General features: G+C 39.6%; 1 protein-coding gene across 1 annotated transcript in view; it reads left to right on the top strand.

Annotated features, from left to right (window-relative positions):
• Positions 1 to 12,785, top strand: part of bchs (WD repeat and FYVE domain containing 3 bchs) — a 478,767-nt gene that overhangs the window by 314,588 nt on the left and 151,394 nt on the right. The window contains exon 36 of the mRNA XM_067152491.2: positions 1,509 to 1,673. Within this exon, the coding sequence (XP_067008592.2) occupies positions 1,509 to 1,673 (165 nt within the window). The remainder of the gene's footprint in view (positions 1 to 1,508; positions 1,674 to 12,785) is intronic.

Here is a 12,785-nt window from a genome sequence, read left to right on the forward strand (position 1 = left end):
ACAGTCATGAGGCAGACCAGTAATTTCTTTGACTGCACCTTTTAACAGCTTATCAACGTCTTCCACAAAGCGCATTGAAGAGGGTATATAAGAGTGGGCCATGTATAAAGATGGATATCTTTTGACCTGGTTTCAGTGAAGGAGAATTGCATAATTTTGTAATGTTTGTCATTAAGTCTGCAGTTGCACTTGCCTCGTCAAATACAGTCTCATCATTGAAATTAACTTCAAGGTATTTAATACATGTAGACTAAGTTAGGAAGTGAAGAATGTCTTAACCAGATTGTTGCCTTGGGAGCTGCCTTGTTTATACCACTACCTGAATTATCAAATACGTGTATAGTAGGAGGCACAAATGTAATCTCACTCCAAAGAAACTTGAGTGGGCATTTTTGTCTCTTCCTTGTCCCGACCTCAGCTTCAGTACATAATTTCACAACACTATCACTGGAATTTTCCATAAAACTACTTTCACTGTCAAACTTTTGTAGTTTTAGTTATTTTCTTTAATATGATATACTTCTCAGGTGACACCACTTGCCCTATTTCTTACAAAATGTGAACTGCTACTACTACATAATGACACCGAAGTAAATTAGCAGTGTTCCTATTGTCACTTCTTCACGCACAAAGGAATCATTCAGAGGTATTCTAACTCATTCTGAGGCTCCATAAGAGATGGTTGACTAATATATTTACATTTATGCAATAGCAGTACAATGAATGGAACTCCACTGGACCAAAAGATATCAATCATCTTTTGATATGGTTTCAGTGAAAAAAAGTGCCTAAATTCATAATGTTTGTCATTAAGTCTGCAGTCACAGTTAACAGTCTGTAGCAGCATACGGGCATTGATCGCTTATACATGTACACAGTACTGACAAGGTTAAGAAAAGACTAGGTACGCAAATTATAGGGAATCTGCTACCTGGTTGACAGCCCTAAATGCAGATCAGTGCTGTTTAATTCATTCATTCATTCATTCATTCATACTTTTAAAATAATTTTCTTGGTTGTTCTGACTGAGAATTGAAAGGAACTGTAGGCAGTTTATGATAAATAAGGGCTAAGTAATAATAATAATAATAATGAGGAGGAGGAGGAGGAGGAGGAGGAGGAGGAGGTGGTTCAACTACGTGGATGTGGAACGTAAGGCTTCCTATCGAGTACCTTGGGAACTGCATAATCAAATACAATCTGTAAGTATTTATGAGGAGGAGGATGAGGATGAGGAGGAGGAGGAGGATCTTAAATCATGTATGAGAAAGACTTATCAAAATTTGCAATGGTCGTGAAATGCTGTTTTAAGGAGAAAAACAACAAGTTTGTCAGTCCCTAAAAGAGATTAATAAGGTTAGTCATACTTGTGATAGTCTAGTCTAATCTGAAGAAAAGAATGTGCTAATAATTGTTCATAATATGTGATCAGTTTATGATGATGATGATAAATGTGCATGAAATGTGCAGTATGTGCAGTACCAACAAATCACTGTTATCTGTTACAGGTGTTTAAAATAACACTCAATTCTCCAAATAATAAAGCTCCAGATCTGAGTGTTGTAAGAGAACAAGTTTACGAGTCGGCCAGCAGATTGTGGTTCAACTATGTGGATATGGAACGTAAGGCTTCCTATCGAGTACCTTGGGAACTGCATAATCAAATACAATCTGTAAGTATTTATGAAATAGTATTGTACCTACATTGAAGTTAGTCTAAGAAATATGCTTTATCAGCATATTTACAAATCATCATCGGTTATCCTTTTCTAAATCCAGCTCCAACAACCATTGCTGCTGCTGCTGCTCAACTGAATTACAGTCTTCTTACTCTTCTTGATTGAATCCAACCACCTTAGTCTGAGTATTCATTTCAGCAGTATGTAAAGATTGTTGGTTACAAGGATAATGTCCAGATAGAGGAGGTGACTAATACTGAAAAAGTATTAAAATTTACCTATGACAGCAATGACATTTACAGTAAGATACAAAAATTGAAAACTAGAAAAGCAGCTGGAATTGATAAGGTTTTGGGGGATATACTAAAGACAATGGGTTGGGATATAGTACCATATCTGAAGTCTTGTTTGATTATTGTTTGCATGAAGAAACTTTACCAAATGAATGGAGAGTTGCTATAGTAGCCTCTGTATGTAAAGGAAAGGGTGATAGACATAAAGCTGAAAATTACAGGCCAGTCAGTTCGACATGCATTGCTTGTAAGCTTTGGGAAAGCATTCTTTCTGATTATATAAGACATGTTTGCGAAATTAATAACTTGTTTGATAGAAGGCAGTTTGGGTTTAGGAAAGGTTATTCCACTGAAGCCCAACTTGAAGGATTCCAGCAAGATATAGTAGATATCCTGGATTTGGGAGGTCAATTGGACTGTATCGCGATTGACCTGTTTAAGGCATTTGATAGGGTAGATCATGGGAGACTGCTGGCAAAAATGAGTGCAATTGGACTTGACAAAAGAGTGACTGAATGGGTGGCTCTGTTTCTAGAAAATAGAACTCAGAGAATTAGAGTAGGTGAAGATTTATCTGTCCCTGTAATAATTAAGAGGGGAATTCCTCAAGGCAGTATTATTGGACCTTTCTGTTTTCTTATATATATATCAATGATATGTGTAAAGAAGTGGAATCAGAGATAAGGCTTTTTGCAGATGATGTTATTCTGTACAGAGTAATAAATAAGTTACAAGATCGTGAGCGGCTGCAGGGTGACCTCGATAGTGTTGTGAGATACAGTAGGCAATGGTATGAGGATAAATGGGGACAAAAGTCAGGTTGTGAGTTTCACAAATAGGAAAAGTCCTCTCAGTTTTAATTACTGCGTTAATGGGGTGAAAGTTCCGTTTGGGGATCATTGTAAATACCTAGGTATTAATATAAGGAAAGATCTTCATTGGAGTAATCACATAAATATGATTGTAAATAAAGGGTACAGATCTCTGCACATGGTTATGAGGGTATTTAGGGGTTGTAGTAAGGATGTAGGGGAGAGCATATTTGTCTCTGGTGAGACCCCAACTAGAGTATGGTTCCAGTGTATGGGACCCCTCACTAGAATTACTTGATTCAGGAACTGGAAAAAATCCAAAGAAAAGCAGTTCGATTTGCTCTGGGCGATTTCCGACAAAAGAGTAGCGTTACAAAAATGTTCCCAAGTTTGGGCTGGGAAGACTAGGGAGAAAGGAGACGAGCTGCTCGACTAAGTGGTATGTTCCGAGCTGTCAGTGGAGGGATGGCGTGGGAGGACATCAGTGGACGGATAAGTTTGAGTGGTGTCTTTAAAAGTAGGAAAGACCACAATATGAAGATCAAGTTGGAATTCAAGAGGACAAATTAGGGCAAATATTTGTTTATAGGAAGGGGAGTTAGGGATTGGAATAACTTACCAAGGGAGATGTTCAATAAATTTCCAATTTCTTTGCAATCATTTAAGAAAAGGCTAGGAAAACAACAGATAGGGAATCTGCCACCTGGGCGACTGCCCTAGATGCAGACCAGTAGTGATTGAGTTGAGTTGAATACTGAACAAGTAAAGAGAATTGCCTCCAAAAACAAAGATCCCATGACTGTCTGTTGAGACACTCATTCAGGAAACCCAAAATTGGTGAATGTGGAAGTCTAGGAAGAAACTCTGATACGCAAAATTAAAAGTTGCATTACCACTGAAGTTACTTAAAACAAAGACCAAAACAGAAGAAAGAATTTAAATTAAATCAAACATAGTCCGGCTCCGTGGCTAAATGGTTAGCATGCTGGCCTTTGGTCACAGGGGTCCCGGGTTCGATTCCTGGCAGGGTCGGGAATTTTAACCATCATTGGTTAATTTCACTGGCACGGGGTCTGGGTGTATGTGTTGTCCTCATCATCATTTCATCCTCATCATGACGCGCAGGTCGCTTACGGGAGTCAATTGCAAGACCTGCATCTGGTGAGCCGAACATGTCCTCGGACACTCCCGGCACTAAAAGCCATACACCATTTCATTTCAAATCAAATATAAGATGATAGCGCTTACCGTGAGAGGCCGGCAACCCCAGAAGACTGGAGCCTCAAGACAGGATGGATGCAGAGCGCGTTGCCTCAGACAGTTGCCTCGCTCTCACGAAGAGCCCAAAACCGGAAATCAAGCAATCACAAAGTAACCAATAAGGACCCAGACTTTCCCCATATCTCCGTATTCACCAATGGAAAAGGTCGTTATTCTGACCATTGAAAACACACTTCCTTACATGATCAAGTTCTACAGAGTTCCGTTGCAACATAATGAAATTTTGTAATTAAAAATCTCCACGTGGCAATACAAACTGCCTCAGAAGTTTAGTTCCTTAAAGTCTACAAATACTAGTTACAACAAGCGATTGGTACAACCACAACTACATGAAATTTTAAATACCAAAATCTCTTTGAACATAACTCTTGCAATGTTCATTTACAGTTTCAAATAATAAATAAATAATTTTCTTGACAAGTCCAGAAAGAAAAAATGGTAAAAACAACATATTAAGATATTCCTATATTAATAATTTTAAATTTTGGCTCTCCCACCACAGGTGACAAACTCAAACAGAAAATCTATCCCAGGTGGTAACCAATCCTTCAATCCTCAGGGGGCCACATGCAGACCATCGGATTCTGGGGAGTCTGCACCCACATGGTCAAAAGAGAAATCGGAATCTCCTGAAATATTTGCCACCCACAAATTTACTTCCATGCATCGAAATTTCTTTACAACCTTCAACACCAATTCACTCCTCAAAGTAGGTAAACTCAAACATGTAACGGATGTACTCACAAAACGTCTAATATCAATAACTGTGATTCAAGAAACACGTTACTCAGGTGACGAACTGTTGGAAATCCAAGGTAGTAATAATAATTTTGTGTGGCTATTTCTAGCTGGGTGCAGCCCTTGTAAGGCAGACCCTCCAATGAGGGTGGGCAGCATCTGCGATGTGTAGGTAACTGCGTGTTGTTGTGGAGGAGGATAGTGTTATGTGTGGTGTGTGAGTTGCAGGGATGTTGAGGACAGCACAAACACCCAGTCCCCGAGCCAAGGAATTAATCATTTAAGGTTAAAATCTCTGTCCCGGCCAGGAATCAAACCCAGGACCCTGTGACCAAAGGCCAACACACTAACCATTTACCCATGGAGCCGAACGAAATCCAAGGTTTCAGAGTATTAAGAAGCAAAACAGATTTTAAAAATCCTCAGAGGAGCCCCACATCTTGGTACTGGTTTCATCGCAAATTGTATGATCCTTGGCTCAATCGCCGGCCCCGTGGTGTAGGGGTAGCGTGCCTGCCTCTCGGCCGGAGGCCCCAAGTTTGATTCCCGGCCAGGTCAGGGATTTTTCTCTTGACCTGGGGGCTGGTTCGAGGTCCACTCATCCTACGTGATTAGAATTGAGGAGCTATCTGACGATGAGATGGCGGCCCTGGTCTCAAAAGCCCGGAGTAACGGCCGGGAGGATGCGTCATGCTGACCACACGGCCCCTCGTAATCTCCAGGCCTTCGGGCTTAGCAGCAGTCGCTGGGCAGGCCAAAGTCCTTTCAAGAGCGTTAAGTGCTGTGGAGTTTTGGGGTTTGGGTGGATCAATCACCTGGTTTATCGCTATCACCAATAGGCTCTCCACTCTTTCAGTTAAATGTGCTAATGAAGCATACAGCGTGGTAAATGCTCACACTCCAGTCAACGCTGACAATGAGTACAATCCAGAAATTGTTTGACATTTTCTGGGACAAACTAGGTAATGTCATCTCTAAAATTCCAAAGTCTCACGCTACAAGTTACTTGGGTGATTTCAACGCCTAAGTTGGCAAACATGGAAGTATCGGAACATAGTCGGCGATTACCCAGCACATCTGAAAATGAATCAGAATGGAGAACGTTTAATTGAACTCTGTGGGAGAAACAAGCTTCTACAAAAATCCATGTTTTTAAGCACGTTCCATGGAAGCAGAAGACCTGGACATCTCCAAACCCATTACTCGGAGAATTCCAACTTGACTACGTCGCCATCTCTGCAGGATCCTCCAAAGAAATTCAGAATGTCGGAGTCCTTCGAGGCATCAGCCTCAACTCTGACCATTACCTCTCCAAATTAAAGATCCAGTTTATCCCGAGAAACACACGATAAAACCGACCTCAAAGAATTCTTCGATCTGTCACCATGAAACTGAAAGTACTTCAAACCAAATTCTTAGAGCAAATCTCCTCAATTTCACCACCAGACCTCGGAACAATTGGAATGTTCCCTTGTTGACACAGCTCTCAAAATCACACCTCAAACGAGGAAACCCAGACACCAGTGGTGGAATTTGCAATGCGATATAGCCCTCAGTGACAGACAGCAAGCCTGACTACTTTGGAAATCTCATAAGACACAGTGGATATATCAGAAGTTCATCAAAATCCACAAGAATACCGCCCGAATCATTAGGATCATCAAAAGAACTTTCTACAAGTACGAACTGGCCAACATTGAATACAATTTTCAGAAGAAAAATTGAGAAATTTCTGCCACACATTTAAATGGAACCTAGCCAGATATAATCCCCCAAACATATGTTTCCGTGACCCAACCACTAATCAGGTCACCCACAATGATGGACAAAACTGTCAGATCGTAGCAAAAGACTTATATAGAGTCCCTACTCATCTGTGATCCACCTCATTCGACTTTTATCCCAATTCTAACCAACCCTGATTTTTCCCCACCAGACATTTCTGAACTTAGAGAAATCATCACTTTCTTCAAAAATAATAACGCTCCTGGTGAAGACTCAGTGATCACAGAATACTGGAAATTACTGGATGACAATATGCTGCAACCCCTCTACCAAACTATCCAATAGATTTGGATGACCACTCAGATCCCCTTCATAAAAAAGGTGATAAATTTGATGTCAATAATTACTGCAGCATCTCTCTTCCTCCTCTTACTTATAAATTCCTCTCCAAAGCCTTCCTCACTAGAGCCATAGAACAACTTGACTCACAAATAGGTGAATACCATGCTGGCTTCTGAAAATCCAGATCCTGCGCAGAACAGATCCTGAATCTAGCCAGACCATTTGTCATCACTTTTGTAGATTTCCAGAAGGTGTATGACTCGATTGACTGCACAACACTTTTCCATGTTCACCAAGAATTTGGCCTAGACAACAAGACCTGGCAGATCATCCAAAGTATACTTACTGGTATGTCTGCCAGAGTGAAATTTAGATCTGAAATTTCTGAAGCCTTTCAAATCGTAACAGGAGTTCGGCAAGGAGATGGACTCTCATCATTACTTTACAACCTTGCTCTCGAGAGGGTCATCTGGGAATGCAGACATATTCTCCAGTCTAAAAGAATTCCTAATGGAGTTCAAATAGGATGAACTTGTAATAGCATCAGTATTGATTGCCTTGCTTTTGCAGATGACCTTGCTCTCCTTACTTCCTCTAATGAACTACCTACTTAACAAATCAATTATCTGCATTAATGCCAGTTAAGATTGGACTCAAAATCTCCTACACCAAAACATACATGCACCACCGCATCTTCTGACTACCCATAGTAGAATCTTGAAAGTGGAAAGATTCAAATACCTTGGTGAATGGGTTGAATCGAACAATTCTGTGAAGTTCGCAGTCTTAACACGTGTCAACAAGTTTGAAACAGCCTTCCGACTCACTCAGAACTTTTATTCCAAAAAGTCTATCTCTCGAAATGCAAAAATTAGACATTGTCAAACTCTAATTAGGCCTGAAGCATTAGGCCTATATGCAGCAGACTGTTTGACACTTTGAGCACATAGCCTGCTTGAAAAACTGACATATGAGGAAAGGAGGATTATCCAAAAATTTCTTTGTCCCAATCTCAAAGATGGTGTTTAGACTTTGGAGCAACTTAGAAATATACACCCACAACAGAAAGATATCAAGCATAATCCAGAAAAGGAGGATGACTTTTTACGCTCACCTCTTCATATTGCCAGCTGAAAGAATCTGTAAACATTTGTTATCTTTCTTCAGAAGTGTCAAAACGATTCCTCCTTGGTTGGTGGAGATCTATAAGAAAAGTATGGAATCACAGAAAAAGACATTCAACTCCAAGCATCACTCAGACACAAACTTAGACAGGTATGACTTCAGGTCATGGTTGGTAGTGATTGAGGAACTTTGACGGCACAGTGGTATGTCACAGACATCCTGCGCTCTCTGCTCGTCCACACACACCACACATCTCTATGAACAGTCTGCGTGATGTTGAGGTACTCCCTTGGTCAACAATAACGTCACACACCCTCTCAAAATGTGAAGTTTCATTTCATTTCCTCCTTCCCTTTTGGGTGCTCCAATTTTTTTTGTCAAGTAGTGTATTAATACAAATATAAATGGTTCGTTATTGGACATTATGAATGTTCCAGCTAACTCATTCCTGGTTGCCAGAGTTTCGCCCCAGTGTGCTAAGTTGGCCCCATCGATGGTATCTTTACCTTGTCGTGGTGGTGGGGCTTGTGTGGTCAAAAGATTCTGAGAGCTATGCCGGCAGTAGCTTAGCTACTGGTAGGGCCTCCCTTGCCGGACAGGTCGAAGGTGATGATCCAGACTAAAATGGGTTACCCTGGTCCTCCAGGTTGGGGGTTGGGCATAGGGTTGACAACTCTATCCCGTTAAAAAAATAAAATAAAAAAAACTGTTGAGAAGCCGCAAAGAGTAAGAACAAAGTGGACGGATAAAATTGATAAACGACCTAGACGAGGAAATGGTTATGGATTGGTATTAGCGACTTGGAATGTGAGAAGCCTACTCCAGCCAGGATAAAGCAGAAAACTAGAAGAGGAACTAAGAAAGTATAATGTTGAAATCGCTGCTCTACAAGAAATTAGATGGCGGGAAATTGAGATGTTTGATTTACAGGATTATACTTTAATCAATAGTGGGAATTGAAATAATTGATAAAGAGATTCAACCTATTCAATACAAAAGAATAAGAAATGTAGTGAATTACATTCTTATTTAATAATAAGTAGAAGTGGTACTGGTTTCGACCCTAGTCCAGGTCATCATCAGCCGATTAAAACATGAAAAACAATGCATAGGAAAAGGAAGTAAAAGATCAAGTACACTCCGGATCAGTAGAAGAGGCGATATAAAAGTGAACGGGGTAGACACTGTAAAATTCAGAAGAAGTAAAATGTAAGTCACTTAAAAGAAAACAGTGCGTAATTTTCTGAGCGGCAGTATGGCACATGCAGTGTTAGGCAAAGTCTTATAATGTTTATGAATAGCGGAGAACAGTTAAATGAGCTAATTTTTAAACACTGTCAGGCACAAAGTCATATCATAATCGAACACACACGAAGATCCATAATCGTGCAGGAGTTGAAGATGAGTAGGTCTATTGAAGTAACTTGCCAGCTCCCGGTGATCAGCGCGATATATTTAACATCAGGCACTGTGGTTTCAAACACCAAAGTAAAATGGAGGATAGCTTGATGATCCAGTAATTTTCTTCGGTTGCGGAAAAGTAAGTATATCGCCTCTTCTACTGATCCGGAGTGTACTTTATCTTTTATTTCCTTTTCCTATGCATTGTTTTTCATGTTTTAATCGGCTGATGATGACCTGGACTAGGGTCGAAACCGGTACCACTTCTACTTATTATTAAATAAGAATGTAATTCACTACATTTCTTGTTCTTTTGTATTGAATAGGTTGAATCTCTTTATCAATTATTTCAATTTTAACTGTAATATTCTTCAATACGGAACAATGGAATTTTAAACTTTAAATAGTGGGAATAGCAATAACATCTGTGGAACAGGCTTTATGATATCTAAACAACTGAAGCATACCTTAATGTCTTACAAGGCATTAAATAAAAGAATCTGTATCATGAGAATCAGAGGCCGTTTCTTCAATTATACACTTATAAGCATACATGCACCTACATGCTACGCTACCTTAGTTCCCTGCACCTGTTCAATACCCGGTCAGGCTGTACGCTAGAATTTCCTGTGCATCAAACCGCAACCTACAACAGATCGTTCACGATCACCGCCACGAGCTGGTGGAATGAACTCCCCAATGACATCAGGGAAGCTAAATCTAAGACAAAATTTAAAATCCTTTGCCAGCGTCATCTTTTTTAAGCACTTCCAGTCTTTCTTGAGTGTGAATGGGATGCATGAATGAGAGTGAATATGGTTGTTTATTGCAATGTGTTCCTGTATATAATTTAGTTATACTTTACTCACCTTAGTTTAGTTAGTGATACTTTAGTTGCTTTAGTTATACTTTAGGTTGTAAAGATTTCATATGTTTAAATTTTATGTAAAATATACATTGTATGTACATGAAGTGGTTAAGTGTAAGAAAGGGCCGGGAGCCCTAACTTCGCCACAATAAAGACGCTTTAATAATAATAATAATAATGTACTAAAGGATAAGTTTTATGAAGAACTAGAGAAACAGTACGATGAGGCACCTAGACATGACATAAAAATAGTAATTGGGGACTTCAGTGCAAAAGTGGGACAAGAGGAAGAATTTAGACCCACAATAGGAGCACAGAGTTTACATTTGGAAAGTAACAACAATGGGTTACGGCTTATTGACTTCACTACAGCAAAGGATATGGTAATCAGTAGCACTACATTTGAGCACAAGAGAATTCATGAAGAAACTTGGGAGGCACCAGATGGGAACACCAGGAATCAAATCGACCACATACTGATTGATAAAAGATATGCGTCAGATGTACAGGATGTGCGTACTTATAGAGGTGCAGATACAGATTCAGACCACTATTTGGTGAAAGCTAAACTGAAACAAAAGCTTGCGGTAAGAGTCAGAGGTAAAGCAGAAAGGAGGAAAGGATTTAACCAAGAACAACTTAATGATGATGCAAGGAGGAAGGAGTATGAAAGACAGGTTGAAGAAGGTTTGAAAAACCATAAAGATGCAGTAACAGTGGATGAATCGTGGCGGGTGATTAAAGAAGCCATCATGAATGCAGCCCAGGAGGTACTAGGAGAAAGAAAGAAACAGCCAAAGAAGGATTGGTATGATGAGGAAGTAAAGCTAGCCTTGGAGAAAAGAAATAAAGCAAGGATGATATATATGCAACGAGCAACAAGAGCTACTCACCAAACATATGTGGAATGCAGAAGGGAAGCCAAGAATCTTTGTAGAAAAAAGAAAAGAGAAATGGAAAAAGATCTGATAAAAGAGATGCAACAAGATTATGAGCATAAGAGAAGTAGAAAGTTTTATAGAAACGTAAAGCAGAGAAAAAGTGGATTTCAACCAAGAGTAAGCTGCATACAAGATAAGGATGGGCAACTACTTGGAAATACCCAGAAAATTTTAGATAGATGGGCGGAATATTTTGAGGAGGTTTTGAATCCAGTTAAAATACAAAATGAAGAATATGAATTAGAATTGCCAAATAGTGAATCTAATGAAGATGAATCTGAGGAATGCAATAGTGAACCACCCACTTTGGAAGAAGTAAAAGGTGTCCTCTTATCGATGAAGAATAATAAGTCACCAGGTGAAGATGGAATAACAGCTGAGTTGTTAAAATATGGTGGATCGGTATTGATACAAGCATTGTATAAGTTGATACTGGAAATCTGGCGAACAGAGAAATTACCAGAATGGGAAACAGCTTTGGTGTACCCAATTCTTAAGAAAGGAAATAAATTGAAATGTGAAAATTACAGAGGTTTATCTCTGCTTTGCATAGGCTACAAGATCTTTACCATAATAGCTAAGCATCTAACACACAAAGCAGAGCAGGATCTTGGAGAATATCAGTGTGGATTTCGTGCAAACCGTTCAACAATAGATCATATCTTTACAATGAGGATCATCCTGGAGAGGTGCTATGAATATAACATACCACTGTATCAACTGTACATTGATTTTAAACAAGCGTACGATTCAGTGTAAAGAGGAAAACTACTCATCGAAATGAAAGTCCTTGGTTATCCTGGGAAGCTGATTAGGTTGGTAAAAAACAGCTTTGAGTGGAAGTAAATCTAAGGTATGCGTACAAGGGAAAGTATCGCGAACCTTCGATGTAAAAGTAGGTTTGAGGCAAGGAGATCCAATGTCTGCTGTCCTCTTCAATATTGCTTTAGAAACAGCTGTGCGTACCATCACTGCAAATCGTGAAAGGAACATATATCATAGACTAATTCAAATATTGTCATATGCAGATGATGTGGCCATAATTTCTCGTACAAAGAATGCACTTCTTGAAACCTATGAAGAATTGGAGAGGGGAGCACAACAAATTGGACTGGTAGTGAATAACAACAAAACTAAGTTCCTAGTGAGTTCCAGATCTAGTCAACCTCCAAATGCACCTAGGTGTGGAGAAAAGTGTTTTGAAGGAGGGCAGGAATTTAGATATCTAGGCTTTCTGATTACTTCACAAAATGAAACAAAAAAGGAAATAAGCTCTAGACTGGCTGCAGGAAATCGATGCTATGCTGCCTTAATTCGAACATTAACTCTTTCCGGTCTAACTGCGAGCGTAGCTCGCAGCGGCCGAAATTACGTTCAGGACGTGCTGCGGGCATAGCTCGTAGTAAGATTTGACAATTCGCTAAAAATCGAGAACGAGCTATGCACGCATTCTGGTGGTTACATCATGTTTCCTAATGTATTAGTTACAAGAGTATTTAAGCAGATGGCAGTATTATATGTCTAAGTTAGAGAATTTACAATATATTTGAACAGCATGCATCAGTAGATGTTGTCACTCA

Source organism: Anabrus simplex, chromosome 8 (genome assembly GCF_040414725.1).
Source record: "Anabrus simplex isolate iqAnaSimp1 chromosome 8, ASM4041472v1, whole genome shotgun sequence".
NCBI lineage: Eukaryota > Metazoa > Arthropoda > Insecta > Orthoptera > Tettigoniidae > Anabrus > Anabrus simplex.